Raw genomic sequence first — 20,000 nt, forward strand, 5'->3', positions numbered from 1 at the left:
CCATTTTGTTATCCTCAAATTTTCTTATCCTCAAATTTGTTTTGAAGTCCTGAAAGATAAAATATCTTTTCCATTTTCATTGTTGTGGCAAAATCTTGCAGATTTTCTTTTGTTTGTATTAAGCTGTAGTTCTCTTCATTTGTAGCTTCCCTATTTGGGTCACTTTCCTCTGGTTTATGTTCTTTTATCTGATTTGTTTGTTCATTCTTTATCGTTGTTTTCTGAGAGTTTTTTAATGGTAAGTTTAGGTTGAAGATGTGCTCATTTATGTCATCAAAGTTGTTTTTAATCTCAGCATGGTTTGTAACAATTGTCATTTGAATCTGTCGCACCATTGCATGCATTTCCTCCTGGAAAGTATTTGCCTTGTCTTGGAGTGTTGTTCTTGCAGATCTCTGATGTTCCAGGTTGGGGCCTTCAGAAGAGAATATTAGGTGTGATTTCCTGTCACTTAGATAGGTATGCAACATCTATTTTGTCTCTCCCCCTCCATATAGTCTTTCATCGGTACCATAGTCTCTATGATTAGCCTCATCAAACCATCCAATCTTAAAATCCAAACAACCAAATCTTATATAGTTCTTACCTTTATATATGGTTTTTGTAATCCAGTGCATTTCCAATTGTCAAAGCACCATTGAAAGCAGTGTTTTATAATAGTTCTTCTCTTCAGTGGTCTTAAGATTATCATCCAGCCAAAATTCCAGCTCAGAATGTTTAGCCACCTAACAGCTTTCCAGTAAATTCCCCCTAGAAGATTAGCCAAAAGTTGAGGTTTTTCTTTCTCTGTAAATAATTCTTGAGCTTAGAAATCACAGTTTAGTAAGTATAATCCCAGGTCAACAGTTTTTAAAACAAATGTGGTTTTCACTCTGTAGTAGATGGCCCAATATATTTTCTTTCCTCTGTTCCCAGCTGTTTTTTATCTGGCTAAAAGTCTCTTGAGTTTTTCTCTATTTCTGGGTGTCTTGCCAATTTCTGAGACAATGCAGCTGTAGTTTTATGCTCTAATCCTTCACTAGATGTCAGTAGCTATTCATTTTCCAACTTTTAAGACAGATAATTATTTTCTTATAATTTCATCAATACTTTTTCAGATATGGAATCTTGTAACAGTTTTCATAATTTTCAGATTTATCCAGACTGTAGTATTATTAACTTCAATATATTTCTGTCCCCCAGAAACATTAATTCGCTGCTTTTGTCTATGGAAGGGTGGGGATGTAGTTCCCCTCCCTTCTAACTTTTGGAAGATTTTTTGCTGCTTGGGGATCTTTTCCAGGAAATCAGTTACAAAATAGGAGGGAGAAGATCGATATTCTCACCCAATTCCAAGTACGCTGTTCACAATTGTTCTGGTTAGTGCTTTTGGACTTAGGGTGCCAGTAGCTTGGGCTAATCAGCGAGATGTGGATAGCCTTTCTCCTGTCGGGTTGGAGGGTTTCCCCCAGATCAAACAGAACAACCGCCATTGTTATGCAATCAGCGGGGGAATTCTCCTTCGTTGCCTCTCCAGGGCGACCCATTTAGGGTCCCCTGGCAGGGCGAAACCAGCCGTGGGGTGCGGAGCCCCGCAATCCCTTGGCTGCGGTGCTACAATGCAAGACTGGAAGTCTCAGAGTCGTGGAATTATTGTTTCTTAGAAAATACATTGTACTCTTGCCATTTTTTAAAGTTAGAATCAATTATAACAGCAGCCTTTTAGAGCAATCACCTATGAATTTTCTCAGTCATTTTTCATTCTTAAGGAAGACTGTCTTGTTTCCTCTCCCCTCTTTTCTCATTCTTTGATGGATATTCCTAAATGAGAACTGATTTTTCTAGGATGATAGAAATAACTCTATCTGATTTTATTTTGCCAGTAGTAACAGTCCTCAAGGTATTGATAAAAGCTGAAGTGGATAGATAACTTGAGGTGTGAGGTCACTTCACCTCCCTCCCTGCTGCCACCATTTTTCTCAATGCCTCATTCTAATGATCCTCAGGAAGATGAATTTTGGTTATGGTGGTGGAGATCTGAAGCACTAACTTTCATCATGAGTAAAATAAGCAAGTCTGAGAATTGTTATTTGTTACATTAATTACTTAATTGCTAGTTGGTTAAAATAATGCAGCCCTTCATAGCCTCCTGACCTATTGCCCTTCTGGTTGGGCATTCAATCAGGGGGTGATGGTATATAGTTAATCTCAGAACGAAAGTGGCTAGTGTTGGGATGGTGATGACTAATAACTCTCGTGGTTCTTGTGTGAGGGTTAGATTGAGCAAGATCTGAAATGAAGAGCCTTGAATCTGCTTTGTTTGACATTGTTGTGATTCAGGGTCAGCCTGTGGGTTCGGCAGTTGGGTCGGACGATTCAGAGGAGGAGGAGGGGGATGTTGGAGACCTTGCTGAGGATAGTATTGAGGCTCCGCAGAGCCCTCAGCCAGGCCCCTCCCATCTGGTCACGACACAGACCCAGCTGTGTGAGCCTGACAGCATGGATGAAGATGACCCACAGCTGGCCCCATTCAAGGACGCCCGACGCAGGAGGCAGTCAATCAGGAGTAAACAGAGGAAGGCAATGGGGCACCTCGGAAGGAGGCAGAGAGAAGCCACGCCCTGAACTGTTTAAAAGGGGAATGTGTGGGAGGGCTGGTTTGCTGAAGGCAACCGTTTGAATAGCTCCTGTTTCATGGTTCGTGTTTGCTCTCTTTGCTCTCTTTGCTTTTTTTTATGTTAATAAATTTGGCAGGCTTAGTTCCAGCCTCTTGCCGTTTGTAAAGAGGTTGTCCCTGCTTTTTCTGCAGGGCCGGTAGTAGGCTGGTACAGAACAGACATCTGGTGTCTTAAAAAAATGATTTGATTGAGAGTTATACCCTTGTATCTGTCCTGCTTGTGAGTCATCTAATTCCAGGATTGGACTTGATGAAGCCTGACACCTATGTTCACTCCTGAATACAAAGGCTTAACAATTTTGCTTTAAGGAATGGTTTATTTACAGCTAAAGTGCAATCTGTAACTTTTAACTAGAAAGGCAAGTATAGTTATAATATATCATTATTTAAACTACCTGCTGAAGACAGATAATTCCATTAAAGAAAAAAAAGGTGGCATGCAGCTCTTATTTTCTTAATGGTGTTATTTAAATCTGCACTGATATTTTAGTTCTTCACTCTTAGCAAAAGCACATTTAACTAAAACAGCTGCACATCAAAATTACATTCCATTTTCTAAGTGTTATTTTTTATCCTTTTTTGCTTTACGTAAAGATTCTGCAATAGTGATTTGTTTAGATTCTATTATTTATACAATTTGATTTTAAAATGACTTGAACTTTCAAGTCATTATAGTCTTAGACACTTAAAAGATGATTGGGTGCTCACTGATAATTATCCCAGCAAATGGTTTTGATTTTCTTCCTATCATTATTATACATCAAACCCACTATAGGCCGTTTGGACATTTGTTATAATTGATACAAATAATTCTGGTAATTAATGAATCATTGGGGAGAGAGAGTGAGAGAGGGCTGTTTTTTTTCAAAAAGAAAAATTAAATTTCTTTTATTGGTGAGTGCAGTAATGGGGCACTGTTTAGTTTTTTTTTCTATTTTTGGCTGATAAAATATTTTTATGTGTGAAGCATCTATTTTTTCTCCTTTTAAATTTGATTGTTTATGTCAAATGAGTCTGCTTTAATTTTTATGCAAATTATCCCTGGAGATAAATAGAATGTTTTCCTATATAGTAGCTTTTGACATTTTGCTAAGCCACATTTCTTGTTTCATTATCTCAGTTCTACTATTGCTTTGAACTGGTTTCACTCCACCTTGTTTTTTGTAGAAAACAGTTCTAAGAAAATTGTCCCTGTAAAACTCCATGTTCAACCATGTTCAAAATGCTATATCTGCCATATTAGGATGCATATTCATCTATATAAAGATAAATTGTCTGAAGCTGTAGGTTTGGTATCATCAGTGTACAAATAAATTCAATACAGAACAAATAATTAGTACAACATAACACCACAGTACTACTGGTATTTAACCTGTACTTCTTTATTGGCCCTGCTATTACTATTTGTAACTCGCTTCTGGAAGCAGGGATAGGTGGAAGACAATGAACAAATTGCAACTGAATGCAGATAGGTTGTCCTTCTTTAATATAAGAGCAGTTTTATATTTTCAATATACTCAGTCAGATGCTATTGTTAAAAAACAGAGGTTAGGAATGTGGCGTTTCAGCTGCATTTGATGCATTGTCTTCTTTCCTCTACTGAGATTCAACCTTGAAACGTTATTTCAGATTCAAAAGAATAAAATTTTAGAAAATTAACTTCTTAAAAAGAATAAAGCCTAAACTTCTAGAAACGCAACAACGGTAAAATGCAACATACTTTCTGAGGGCTGTCCTCAAATATTTGTTTGAAAACTAACACTTTGGGCAGAATGTGGCAGTCCCAGTGGATCTACTTCTTTTGCAGTACTCGCTGATAAACTTCCAAGTCCTATTTAAAGTGCTATTAACTTTAACTTCTGAGTGCATAATCTTTTATACTATTCACTTGCTTTTGAGATAATTTTCATAGTACTTCCTCTTAAAATCATCTATATAGATCAGGTTGCAAGAATTTCTTTGAATATTTAGCGGAATAAAGGCCACAGATTTAGTTTTTCACCAAACAATATTCCCCCCCTTATTTTTAGAACTGTATTTCCATTTACAATCTTTTTAACCTTAATTTCATTTCTTTATGGAATGACTTTTCTTTCACAGTATTTTGGGAATATGAATTGACTACTGCCTGAATACAAACTTTGTTGGTTTCTGGTATTGAAACATTTGTATTGTTAGCAATAAGAAAATTATAAATTTATATTCATCCTCTAGGTGGCAGCCTATGACTTTACACTTCCAATAAAAATTAATGCTGATGAAGCTCAGTGTTCCACAAATACTTCAAAAAAGTTAAGTTCTGCTAGTTCAGCAAAGCATATGGTTGTTCCTCGACCTCAGTCATTGACTATACCTATTCAAGAATGCAAAGTTCAAGCAACTGGTATGTAAGCCTCAGAGGTAAATATAGATGTGTATATACAGAACATCCTTTAATAATTTTAAAATGTGAAAAAATGGACAAATCAGCTGACAAGAACAGATGTCTAAAATAAAATATTTTTTAGGAATTTATTTATTCACATTTTTGAATTGCCCATCCCCCTCAGAGAGGGGCTCTGGGTGATGTACAGTAAAATATAAAAATAGTATATAAGAATTTAAAAAATAAAAATAAAAAAATAGAATTTAAAAGGAGGCAAGGATGATTGCACCTTGTTAAAAATTAGTTAAAAAGGTGAAGAGAGGGCTCTCAGAGCTCAATCCAACCTGTGTGGTCCTCTTGGCTTCCCAGATGAGGCCACAGAGCCTTGTTTTAACTCTTTTTCAGAAGGCCAGGAGAGTGGAGGGTGCGCCTTACATAGGGTTGAGGGTGACAGCTAAGAAGTCTCTCTTTCTAGACATCACCAGTCAAAATTCTTTAGCTGATGGTATCTGCAACATATCTTCCTTGCCTGACTGGGTGGAATGGGCCAATGTAGTGGGATGAAGATGTTTCCAAAGGTAGCCTGAGCACATACCATGTAGGGCTTTATAGATCACAACCAATATCTTGAATTGGACCCGGAATCAAGCTAGCCAATGTAGTTCTCAGAGCAAAAGTGTTACATGCACCCTTTTGAGGGCATCTAGAATTGTTCCTGTGGCTGCATTCTGCACTAGCTGAAGTTTCTTGATACTTTTCAAGGGCAGTCCCATATGAACCTCATTGCAGTAGTTCAGACAGGAGATAGCCAGGGCCTGAGTGAAAATTTCTATATTATCTAGATACTTTCTGTGTGGATTCAGACTTGAGATGTTCTTGATTACCAGATGAATGATCTGACCTGATAGACAAAAACAAGAGAAGTGTGACCCAGTTGATATTTAGGGGTCTTTTAAGTGATCATTGACTTTTATACAATACTTTCATGGAGCTTAGAGGAGGAATACCTTGTAGTGGTTCTACCTTTACCACTCTAACAGAGGTATTCCTGAGATATCTACTCAGATCTTTTTATTTTCTGTATCATATGCTACTACATTTCACAAGGACCTATGATTGTGTACAGTATAATAAAAATGACATACAGTAATAAATCAATAAACCAAGTAACATACCCTAAATAGTAGTTTTGAAGATCACATGTTCCATAATACAATAAAGCCAATAATGATACAGACATGCTGTGACCAATAATCAACCCCCCCCCCTCCCAACACTCTGTTTTTCCAGCCTTCCTGAAGTTCACAAATACCCTCCTGGTCTGCAGTGGGAGGATGGTCTAGAGCAGGGGCGTCAAACTGCCAGCCCATGGGCTGGATGCGTTGTGGCAAAACTGCACCCACCCCATTGCTGACAATGGAAAAAAAGTCACGATACGTTGCGACATGTCACGTGACGTTGCAAGTTTGATGACCTTGGTCTAAAGCATGGGTGTCAAATTGCTGGCCCACGAGCCAGACGCGTCACGAAGAAACCGTGCCCACCCCATTGCCGGCAATGGGGAAAAAGTTCCGATACATCGTGCGACGTCACGTGATGTCGCGAGTTTGACATGTCTGGTCTAGAGGGTGGGCATTGTTATCCCAAAGCAGTCATTCCTTTCTGTCTCCTGAATTTATGATGGTAGAGGAACTATTAGTATATTTATTTAGGATGAATACATTAAACAGATAAGACCTCTTTGAAAACAACTGTCCTGTAGCTACTGGAGTACCAAATTTTGTTGAGCTTTGTAAGTCAGAATGAGTATTCATTCCTTTTTTTTATATTTATTTATTTATTTTGCATGCTTCTATGCTGCTTTAGACATGAGACTCTATGCAACTTAATGCAAATATATACATAAAACATTAGCAAAATGATCAAATGTATCAATAATAGTAATAATAAATACAACTAAATATAAATTCAACATAATGCTATTATTGTTCTAAAAACAATGCATCTTTTAATACCAAAGCAGACAGTTTTATCCCACTGCACATAAAACTTCCATTCTTACCTCAGTCCTCAAAGATATACTTAAAAATTAAAAAATCAATAAAATATATTACCAAAAAAAGATGTACTTAAAAAACCATCCTGAATATTAGAAGAGAAAGGAATAGTTAGGAAGGAGCAGAATCACTCTGAAATTCTGTAGTGCCCTATAGAGATACAATGAAATCAACCATTGCTGAGAGATCTAAAAAGGTAAAGAGGTACGCATCCATATTCTCACACAGGATCTCACCCAACATTATAACCAGTATGGTTTCTGTTTCATGCCTAGGCCTGAATTCTGGATGAAAAATATCCAGATAAACTTCATTCTATAGGGTGGTTTGCAAGTGATTGGACACTGGATGTCTTCTTCATGATGGAGTATATACCATTGCCTCTTTCAGGTCAGAGAGCACCATCCTTTTCCACAATGAGGCATTGACCATATTCCTGATCCATCCATTGCCTCCCCTACCTGCTACCAAGATCTTCAGGATTTTGTAGTTTAGAGGAAATCAATGTACTATAACAGTGGTGGCAAACCTATGGCACGGGTGCCAGAGGCGGCACTCAGAGCCCTCTCTGTGGGCACCCGCGCCATGCCTCGGAGTTGGCAACTGTCCCTCTTCAACCAGCTGCCTGCTAACTTGCTGAGGTCCCACGTGGCTGGATGCATCCCAGCATGGCTGGTTTCCATCCCCCCCACCCCATCCCTCCTTTCTTCGCATGCTCTCCTTTTCCCAGGCACGACCCACTGCATCGCCTCCTCAGCTGTCGGCTGGCCATCCAGCTCAGAGGTGACTTCTTTGAACTGCTGGAGATGGGCTGCAGAGCCCCAGAGTGTGCTGGTTGAGGGGCCGGCAGGCTGTAGCTACTGACGGAGACCGTTGGTCCCCATGCGCTTGCTGGCTTCTGTGTGCAAGGGCCAATGGTGTCAGGCAGCAGCCACCCCAGCCCTTGTCTTGCCCCATGGCAATGGCACCCCTGCCCTGCCTCACCTTACCCCGCAAGACAAGCCTCCTGCCTACCGCCCCAACGGCCAGAGACCCCCTGGATCTTCTCCATCCTTTCCCACCCCCCACAGGTGTCCCTCCCCACGAGCAACATTGAGGTGACCACGCCCACCTTCACCACACCCACCCAATCTGCCATGACCACCACAGCCATGCCCACCCAGTAAGCTACGCCTACCTGGCACCCAGTGATAAATAAGTGGGTTTTGGGTTGCAGTTTGGGCACTCAGTCTCTAAAAGGTTCGCCATCACTGTACTATAACAAAGTAATCAAACATTTTAGCCTGTACCAAAAATATTTGGGCCTCAAAGTCTGAATGGACATAGTGACATTATCAGGAGTATGAGTTCCAAATTTAACAGCCTGCTTTTTGGAGAATTTGTGAGTTGCTCTTTACAACAAAAATAGGTATGGATGCTTTAAATTGGGATTTATTTAATCTTGTTACGATTTTGAGAATCTAAGAACCTTCTTAGAAATATGTATTTAAGTGCATAAAATCAAATACATAAGTACAGACTGCATTACAAGGGAAACCAATTGTACTCAAACATAGTTTTGTTAAAAATACATAACGGTAGTACAGTAATATATATGATTATTAATCCATAAATCAATAACAAAAGAATACCCTTTGTTGGGGCATAATAATTTTAGATATTGAGATTTACAAGTTAGCAAATAATTTTGGAATCTAGATGTCATAAATTACTTTCTTGCCTATATATACATTATTGAATGAAAAGCTAAATTTCAATTATTAGTTGATGAAAATAAAGTTTTAATTTTTTTCCATCCATCCTCCTAAAATCTCTTCATAGACTTTACATAAAGAACACCTACTTGATGTAGGTGCTAACTTAATTTGGCAAACCTATACAGGTCTGGATAGAGCTTCAGTTTTATCTCCCCATCAGGGTACCCTGAAGTTTTCTCTGTATAGTAAGCTGAGAAAAGACAGATCCAGTTTTGTTCATGTACTGAGTGTATTTCTTGCCATTTCAAATCAACCAAACTTTGGAAATCTGGATTCTTTATTGAGTCTTGTTTGATTTGAAGATTTTCCAATTCTAGTCAAAATTACTGATTTTATCCAGATTTATTCCATGTATAGTTTGTTCTTGAAGTTAAAATAATTGTCTATGTTTGTTTGTTTCTACAGTGTTACAGCCGCCACTGCATATTTATCCTTTAGAGCTCACCTTTCAACATAGTGTAAAATGTATCAACATGGGTGTTATAAGCGACAGCAGTAATATAAAGGTTGGTACATATTATAGGGAAGTGTGGATACTTCTAATTGTGCCACACTGTTGTTCTGAAATTCTGTTTATGTAGTGTTTTCAAACAAGAATTAATAATTCAAATGCTGGTAATTTTTGCTCACACTATTTCTGTACATTTTCTTTTAGATTCTATATCTGCTTTTGATTTCCTGTATGATGGCAGAATAAAAACATACCACACATAATCATACACAGATGCATATATACACTAAAAATTATAGTGCTTTTTTATATCTAAAATAAATCAAATATATCTTACAGAATATAGAGTACAGGATTAAAAACCAAGAAATCTACTTGCAGTTTTAAAATTGAAACCTAAAGACCTCACTGAAACATAAGACTAAGCTACTAATCAAATTTATAAACCTTAAGTCATGCCTTAGGTTCAGTCCTCTGATGTGGCCAAAGATAGGAGAAAAGTTTTATTACCTTTCTCTCTCTTTTTTTCTATTAAGCACAGTTTAGGATTATTTCAAGTTAATGCCGGATAGCGGTCATTTTCCCCCAGGAAAAATGTGTATTTATTGCATTTACATCTGTTTTTTTCCCTTGAATAAAATTTTATTTTATTTAGAAAATTAAGGTAAAATAAAAACTCAAAGAAGACAGAGAAAGAGAGAGAAAGAAATGTTATAAAAACAAACAAGGATGGACAAAATATTAGATAGGAAATAAAAAATGTACATTAAAAAAGAAAAGACAAAAGTTTTTTTAAAAGGCAAAGTAGTTAATGGGAACAAATGGCAAAGTTAAAATTCAGAGCCATCTGTTAACAATCTGTTATTGTATTTAACTTGTAGAAAGTCTGCAGCAGCTTCTTAACTATCATAAATCATTGCAGTCATTGTCTCTGATCTGTCTGGGATCAAAGATCCTTATTTGATTTTTAATAATAAAATTTTTCCTTAAGATTTTGGTTGAGAACTTTTCCAACAATTGTATCTTTTCTCTCTAAATCATAAACCTCTGTTGTTGATCCATTTTCTCAAAAAAGTCCAATTGAAATTATTTTCCCGTTTAGATATAGTAAGTCCATTCCCCAGTGACCATCAATCTTCTTTAGAAAGTCCAGTTCATCACTCAATTCTGTTAACTCCAATTCTAGAATAGAATAATAACTTTATTGTCACTGAATGTACACCAATTGGCATACATTAAAATGAAATTTTGTTGCATACAAAATTCTTACCATTATTGGTATGGACTTTCTATCTCCTGCCCCCAAACCACCTCCTACATAAATATGACAAAAATAAATAAATACAGAATTATGCAAATACCTACGTATATTATATGACACAGAGAAACAACAGTCTAGTTTGGGTTATGTATACATGTGCATGGTGAGAAAAACGAATCTTGCGAGTTTATCAGACAGATGGCATAGGGAGCATTGTTAAAATGCTCTCAATCATGCCTCTGTAAAAAGTGGCTAGAAGAAAGATGTGCTCTCCTCATCCGACGCAGGAAATGCAGATGCTGATTTGCATGCTTCACTAAGGATGACATGTGGAGAGACCAATTCATATTGTTAGTTATCTGCACCCCCAGATACTTAATACTGTTGACCACCTTTACAGCTGCATTTTTGATACTGAGTGGAGTATAACTATGCCGGCTCTTTCTAAAATCTACAATGATCTCCTTTGTTTTATCAACATTTAGAACCAGGTTACTTTTATATTCACCTCTTCCCTATAAGCATCTTCATTGTCATCCCAGATAAGACTCACCACTGCCGTGTCATCTGCATAATTCGCAATATGTTTCATAGCAGATTTGGCACACCAGTCGTGGGTCATCAAGGGACACAGCCCTGTGGAGAACCTGTACTCAAGGAGATGGAATTGGAAACTTTCTTTCCAACTCAGAAAACCTGGGACCTACCAATAAGGAAATCAAGTGTCTGTAGAATCTGTAGAAGCCATATCCCCTTCAGCCTTCTCCAGCAAACCTACAGTTTCCAGACCAAGCTTCTTCTTTAAATCTGCCAACAGCAGTTTAGATTCCAATCCATCCACTTGTGAGCTTGGTTGGGATATAGTTGATTGTGTCTGAATATCCTCTTTAGATAGATTTAAAACTATTGTTATGTTATCAAACTTTTTACCAAAGTTTTCAATTTGAACTTATAGGTTAAAGAGCAATTTGTTACCCTGAAGGCTTCCCAGAGGGCTTTATCTTTAAGTTGGTACACTGCCTTTTTTTAAATTCAAGTTTTATTGGTTTTTCAGTATTTACATATACATGTATTTGTGAAGCAATATGGTGGTTGGGTAGTGAAAAGTAACAAATAACAAGTTGTTTGTAAATAGTTCAGGTTGCATCACTAAAGATTCCCTCTCTGATTCCCTTAGTTTTCACATAGTCATTTTTAATATAGTCCTTTTAACTGGGCATTCATAAATAGACATAAAAGGTTCCTTTCAAAGATGGGAGTAAGATATACCGTAACAAAGTAACCATAGAGAATGTTGAGATAATATTTCTCAAAATAAAGATGGAAAAAAAGAATAGGAATAAAATACAGAACAGAAATACAAAACAGAAAAAACATACTTCCAGCAATAACAACAACAACAAAAGAAAAAATTACCCAAACATCCAACATTAAACATAAAAAATTCACCCTGGCTGGATGCTGAAAAAAAAAACCCCTGATAAATTCTCACCATACCTAATGGGTCTATAAATAGTTATAAACTTTCTCATTCTTATTAACAAGGAAAATATATAAACCAATATTTCAGATGAGGAGATCTCTATCTAATTTTTTATTTTTTTATTTTATTTTTATATATATTATGTTGGGTCTATTAAAGAAAATTTTCATCAAACATTAAAAAATTAAGACCAGAGCTTTTTTAAAATTAAGAAAACACAAAATCTGTATAGTGAAAATCTGATGCAAATGAAAAGCTACACAGGTAACTTTCACTACCCAGAAAATCTCCATCAACTTCTGTAGAGAGAAGCCAATAGTAATGCAGAACAGCAGAGTGAAAGAGTGAAAAAACATTAAAGAATTCATGTTAAAATCCAGCAAGGGGTTAGAATAAATCAGTTTTCAACCAGTAAATTAACTGATAAAATAAAAATCAAGATAAAGAAAATTCAAACTGTACAATTAAATTTTAGGTGTGCCTAAAAAAAAATCAAACACCTGGGATGAAAGATGGAGATTTGACTTTCCACCGCTCCTACTGGAATCCTCAAGATTCCTCTTCACAGGAAGGTCCACAGTTGTCCGAGGATCGTCTTGATCCTTATCCATCTTGATCCATTTTGATAAACTTGAACATTGGGTGCTATCTAACAAAATGAAATTCAGATGTGAAAAAAATAAGGTTCTACATTTAGGTAAGGAAACCAAAGGCACAGGTACAGTATAGGTGGTACCTTGCTCAATAGTAGTAACTGTGAGAGGGATCTTGGAGTCCTAGTGGATAGTCACTTAAATATGAGACAGCAGTGTGCTGTAGCTGCCAAAAAAAGCCAACACAGTGCTAGGCTGCATTTACAGAGGGATAGAATCAAGATCACGTGAAGTGTTAATACCACTTTTCAATGCCTTGGTAAGGCCACACTTGGAATACTGCATCTAGAAGATGTTGAGACTCTAGAAAGTAGATAACAGAGAAGAGCAACAAAGATGATTAGGGGACTGGAGGCTAAAACATATAAGGAACGGTTGCTGGAATTGGGTATTATAGTTTAATGAAGAGAAGGGTGAGGGGGGGACATGATAGCAGTGTTCCAATATCTCAGGGGCTGCCACAAAGAAGAGGGAGTCAAGCTATTCTCCAAAGCACCTGAAGGCAGGACAAGAAGCAATGGATGGAAACTAATCAAGGAGAGAAGCAACCTAGAACTAAGGAGAAACTTCCTGACAGTTAGAACAATTAATCAGTGGAACAACCTGCCTCCAGAAGTGGTGAATGCTCCAACACTAGAGTTTTTAAGAAGAGACTTGACAGCCATTTGTCTGAAATGGTATAGGATTTCCTGCCTGAGCAGGGGGTTGGACTAGATGACCTCCAAGGTCCCTTCCAATTTTATTATTATTTATTATTGTTGTTGCCGCCGTCATCATCGAAATCTTGGCCCATTTTTAGCTGCCATTCAGATCTAGGAACCAGCTGTCAAAGAACCCACTTTGGTGGCAAAATCAACAGTTTATCGACAGGGGAAACAGATTACCCTTCACTCAGCACATCATCTTGGGGGAAATCCAACAGTAAAATGAAACAATTCAATTCTCACAACTGCCATAGAGATAGGAAAGGCCTTCTCTTTGGGCATTATTGCTTCAAAAGTGACCTGATCAGTGCTCTTTCAGTAAAGTTGAAGTATCTTTTGTATCAGAAATGTGTCTGAAATAACTTTTGTTTGGATTTCTAAAGCCTTGATTCTGAGCATAGCATTTTTCCCCCTAATTTGATACATGCGTATCAAATTAATTAGTTCGTACAGCTCAAAATTCATGCAGAAACAGATATTTTGCGTTTGTCACTTTTACATTACTCATTTTAATTAGCAATCTGAACACCCCACTACTATTTTGCACAATATTATAACTCTGGTATTTTTCAATAGCACTCATAATTTGGAGAAAATATGCCTGAAATTTGGAGGATACACATAAATCTTTTGATGATAGGACTTTTTGGTGTCATTAATTATTCATAAAGTAGCCCATCTTACATCATGTGGCTTACCTCATCTCTTTCTGCAGAAACTGTATTTGAAAAACTTCTCAAAGAAACAGCTTACTTGGCGATTTGATCTTGATGCAGCAGGCAAAGACGTAGATGATGGTATCTTCAAATTTAGTTTACATACTGGAATTCTCTATCCGGGACAAAATACAGTTGTTACCATATGCTTCTGCCCATGTAAGAATTTGTTTTCCTGTCTACTCTGTATATGTTTAAATCAATTCTACATCTGAAATGCTTTATAGATACTTTCTACATTTTTCTACATTTGACAAGTTAGTTATGAAATTATTTATATATATATGTGTATATGTATATGTATGTATATGTATGTATATGTATGTATATGTGTATATATATATATATATATATATATATATATATATATATTTCAAATGTTAACTATTTAGATTACCTTGCTAGGCCCCAAACATGGGGCAAATCTTTATTTCCTGTTTTCAGCCTATCTTGAAGGCTATCGAACAGGCAGTAGTCACACCGGACAATTCATATATTTGTGTAAATTACTAACAAAGAATTAAAGGGAAACTGAGATGCATTTCTGACTCCTTAGTCGTCCTCAGTCAGCTATACCCTTCTGAGATTCGAACCTGGGCTGATTGCATATGAGGCAGTGTTATTTGCCTCTAAGCCACAAGGTCTCTCTCGCTCTGTTAGCTTTTTTCTGCAAGGGAAGATATGTTTCAAATGTTAACTATTTAGATTACCTTGCTAGGCCCCAAACATGGGGCAAATCTTTATTTCCTGTTTTCAGCCTATCTTGAAGGCTATCGAACAGGCAGTAGTCACACCGGACAATTCATATATTTGTGTAAATTACTAACAAAGAATTAAAGGGAAACTGAGATGCATTTCTGACTCCTTAGTCGTCCTCAGTCAGCTATACCCTTCTGAGATTCGAACCTGGGCTGATTGCATATGAGGCAGTGTTATTTGCCTCTAAGCCACAAGGTCTCTCTCGCTCTGTTAGCTTTTTTCTGCAAGGGAAGATATGTTTCAAATGTTAACTATTTAGATTACCTTGCTAGGCCCCAAACATGGGGCAAATCTTTATTTCCTGTTTTCAGCCTATCTTGAAGGCTATCGAACAGGCAGTAGTCACACCGGACAATTCATATATTTGTGTAAATTACTAACAAAGAATTAAAGGGAAACTGAGATGCATTTCTGACTCCTTAGTCGTCCTCAGTCAGCTATACCCTTCTGAGATTCGAACCTGGGCTGATTGCATATGAGGCAGTGTTATTTGCCTCTAAGCCACAAGGTCTCTCTCACTCTGTTAGCTTTTTTCTGCAAGGGAAGTTAACAAAAGTGTCTTTGAAACCCTCGCCCTAGAAAAATCCAACCACAAACCCAAACTCTGGCTCAGATACGTAGATGACACCTTCGTAATCTGGCCACACAGCAAAGAAAAACTGGATGACTTCCTCATACACCTCAATAGCCTACACCCCAAAATACAATTCACTATGGAAACAGAAGCTAACAATCAACTTCCCTTCCTTGATGTCTTAGTCTACAAGAAATCGAACGACTCCCTAGGACACACTATCTACCATAAAAAAACACACACAAACCGCTATCTGAACGCACTCTCACACCACCACCCAGCACAGATCAACTCCGTAGCCAAGACACTCATCTCCAGAACAAAACACCTAGCTGACGAACAACACCTAAAAACCGAACTACACACTCTCACTAATGTACTAACAGCCAATGGATTCCAAAGAAACACGATTACCAACTTAATCCGAAGAGAGACACCCACAAAAACCCAAGACAGAGAACAAGAAAATGGCAAAGCCCTCCTCCCATACTTAAAAGGGACCACAGACAGAATCAGCAAGGTCCTCCAAAAACACAACATCAAAACAGCATTCTACACAGACAGAAAAATATCCAACATCCTAAGAAACCCCAAGGACATAATTGGGTTAGAAAACCAAGGAGTATACGAAATCCCATGCACCACCTGCCCCACCACATACATCGGACAGACCAACAGAAGAATAAGTGCACGCATTGAAGAGCACAAAAACTCACTCAGAAAGGGAGAACAAACTTCATCCCTGTTCCAACACTTTGAAGCCACGGGACATGAAATTGATTTTAAAAAAACCAAAACTATCGCCAAAATTGAACATTTTAACAACAGAATAATCAGGGAAGCCATTGAGATAGAAAAACGCCCCCACAGCATGAATAAACGAGATGATACCTCTCGTCTACCAGCCATTTGGAAACCCGCCTTGATTGACAGACGAGGCCCAACCACCAAGAATGATACCAGACCCAAACTCATGATAACATCACATGACATCACCATCACACAACCATTCAAAAAGCAAATCCGAACCCACAACGATAAAGACACACAACCACAAAACAGAAACCTAACTACAGCTGCAACATCAGCCACTTTAAACCCCTCCAAACCACACAATAAGCAAACTGACACCCACTATAAAAACATGGCACCACCACAAACACGAAGCCGAACAAAAGCAGCACAACTCACCAGCTCAGGTCTGGAGCTGGCAGCTGAGACCAGCCCATCCACTCAGAACACCCCCCCACCCAATCAGAACACACCCAGCATTCAAAACACACTCCCACCCAATCAGAACACACTTGGTCCCCTACCCAATCAGAGCACACCTCCACAGAACACACCCCCTCTGGCAGTTTAAAAAAGAGGAACAAACAGCCACATGCTTCTCCCAGAAGAAGGAAGCTAAAGCCTGATGATGACGGATGGGATTCCGTCGAAACGTTGCGCCTACACCTTTAGTTCTACGCGGGGAAAAACCCAAAAAACCAAGGATCCACATATATATATTTATATTTATATTTATATTTCCCAGGGGTTCTATTGTTAATGATTTGAAAGAAAAGATGCTTTTGTTTGAAAAGTTTCAAAGAAATTAATTATTTCATTTAGTTGGAAGGTGACTGAAAATTACCACTGTAGGGGGTGATATACCTTGTCTCAAATCATCTCAAACAACATGCAAAGCTGCACAATCACATAGTATGCATTATAGGTTAGCCTTTTAACTTTTCAATTAGTAAATCATTATGGTTCTTTCTAAAGATGAAGACTATCAGACTTTTCCTATACAGTAATTATTCTGCATAGCCATAAACATGTGCACTGTCTTCCTCTAGAAAAAGATCTACAGCAAAGTTATACTAAACTCTTGCTCCTTCCACTCTACAGAGAGATTTAATTTTCATTTCTTTATGTACTGAACAACATAGCAGAGGATTTTGACAACTTTAGTAATAAGACAGATAGACAGATAAATAGATAGATCAATAGACAGATAGATAACCCTTGTCTTTTTTTTTTACTGTGGGCACAATGGCACACATTAAAAATGAAATTTAGTTGCTTGCTTAGAGTGTATGCATACATAACACACATTTAAACACACTATACAACATATGTATAGACCTACACCTTACATATAAGTAACATATAAAATTGTGGGCCTGTTAATATATATTTCTTTTTTTGATGATTTAGCAATTTGATAATTTAATAATTATAAATGACGTAGATGTGGGAATTGAAGGGGAACTCATTAAATTTGCAGATGACACCAAACTGACAGGTATAGCCAACACCCCAGAAGACAAACTCAGGATCCAAAAAGATCTTGACAAACTTGAACAATGGGCCTTATCCAACAAAATGAGTTTCAATGTGGAGAAAAGCAAAGTCTTACATCTAGGCAGGAAAAACCAAAGGTACAAATACAGAAAAGCAACTAAGATGATCAGAGAGTAAAACATACGAAGAACAGCTATGGGACTTGGATTTGGCTAGTCTAAAGAAAAGAAGAAATAGAGGAGACATGATAGCAGTATTCCAGTATCTGAGGGGTAGTCACAAGGCAGAGGGGGCCAGGTTGTTCATCCAAGCACCAGAGGGAAGGACGAGAAACTGGTTGGAAACTGATCAAAGAGAGAAGCTACCTGGAATTAAGGAGAAATTTCCTAACAGTGAGGACAATCAACCAGTGAAACAGCTTACCCCCAGAAATTGTGGGTGCTCCATCACTAGAGATTTTTAAGAAGAGGCTAGACAGTCACCTGTCTGAGACAGTATAGGTTCTTCTGCTTGAGCAGGGGGCTGGACTAGAAGACCTCTAAGGTCCCTTCCAGATTCTATTCTATTCTATTCTATTCTATTCTATTCTATTCTATTCTATTCTATTCTATTCTATTCTATTCTATTCTATTCTATTCTATTCTATTCTATTCTATTCTATTCTATTCTATTCTATTCTATTCCATAACAAGAAATTAACGATTTCCATGAAAACATATAATCCATTCAAAAGACTTCATTTTAAATGATAGATTTCATGTGATGTTGCACATTAGGTTACTTGAATTTGGCAGTGGAGATCATCAAAACACAAGATAGAGAGAATGACTTGTAAGACTGTATGTTTTGAGACTGTGTGTATGTCCTAAGTGTATGTCCTAAGAATAGCTGTTTATCCAGTGTGATTGATTGAATTATTATTTCCATATAAGAGGCAAAGGCTTGTTTTTTGGAAGGAGTTCACTAAACAAATAAACAAGGACAGCTAACAAGAATTTGGTGATGGAGTTCAAACAGGAGATTCTCAACATTTTTTTTTCTAAGTCAACAATGTGCTTGGCTAGTATGAGAGCCTGGGATAGGAACAAGAAATAAAAAAATTTCTATTTGTGGTGCCTCGAGAAGCAGAGGTGAACATAAATGGACATGACAAGGCAATAATGACTTGCAGTACTTTTGGCATGTTTTTGTTCTTGCTTGAAAACAATTTGGCATATATTTGCAGCATACAAGTTTGTAATGGTACTTGAAGAAAAAAATAGGTTTGCAGCAGTGAGAGGCCATATTTCAGCTTTTCAAAAAGATTTATTACACAAAACAACAACAACAACAAAAAGTCATTACCAAAGGAGTTGACAGAATAAATTTCTACAAGGAGAAGAAAACAGGAAAGAGAGCAAGTCCATTGGATAAAAATGTCAACTAAAAGAAGAGACATGGACTGTTAAAGCATTCAGAAGAGCTGCTTTATAAACCATTTAAAGTTGCCCCATCATGGGGAGGCTCACTAACTTTTCCTATGCATGTATGGACAGCAATTTTATTTTTATAATATTGGAAGTCTTGTTTGTACACAAGCAAGTAGTTGTAGTACTTGGTGAATGTGATAGAACATTTGCCAAGACTGAGCACTTCTTCCTTATTTAATGCAGAGAGATGATACTATTAAGAACACATCACCTAGAAAGAAGCTGAAGAACTTGGACCTATCCTTTTCCTTCCTGAAATGTTAAAGTAGCTGGATCCTTTTGGAAAGTTTATGTGTGTGCATTGAAATTCTGACCCTTGAAGGTTCAAGTATTTTGAGTACATGGAGGCTGATAAATTAGCTTTCCTGAATAGAAATAGTGTGGTAACAGTTATCCAGAGTTTATTGTTTTATTATTAGACCCAAGTTTTTTATGGCAATCATCAGTAATAGAATATGAAATAGTAGTTGGTAACCACCATGTATTTTGTACAGTAGTACAAAACAATATCAGATTTTAACAAGAATAGTACCTTAGAAAGTGTCTTGACAGAATTTTAAAGTGGTATATTCATTACTCTTTTGTTTTGATCCAACTGAAGGTCCTTGTGTTGACCTTTAATTATTCAAGTCTGCTTGAATCTCAAATCATTAAAAGTCTGTCTACATATCTAGAGTCATTTATTGATGGTCTTCAGATCATGTACAATTGGAACAGATTATTATTTGAGTGTGATTGTAAATGTACCCACCTTAAAATTTATGGAACTGCTGCTGGAGATGACCATCTGCTATATAGTCTGTTGT

General features: G+C 37.3%; 1 protein-coding gene across 1 annotated transcript in view; it reads left to right on the forward strand.

The window, feature by feature from the left end:
- CFAP47 (cilia and flagella associated protein 47) overlaps positions 1 to 20,000 on the forward strand; it is a 208,227-nt gene that overhangs the window by 43,169 nt on the left and 145,058 nt on the right. The window contains exons 22-24 of the mRNA XM_083362899.1: positions 4,871 to 5,039; positions 9,241 to 9,341; positions 14,103 to 14,262. Of these exons, the coding sequence (XP_083219025.1) occupies positions 4,871 to 5,039; positions 9,241 to 9,341; positions 14,103 to 14,262 (430 nt within the window). The remainder of the gene's footprint in view (positions 1 to 4,870; positions 5,040 to 9,240; positions 9,342 to 14,102; positions 14,263 to 20,000) is intronic.

The sequence above is a fragment of the Vipera ursinii genome (genome assembly GCF_947247035.1).
Source record: "Vipera ursinii genome assembly, chromosome: 4".
Taxonomy (NCBI): Eukaryota; Metazoa; Chordata; class Lepidosauria; order Squamata; family Viperidae; genus Vipera; species Vipera ursinii.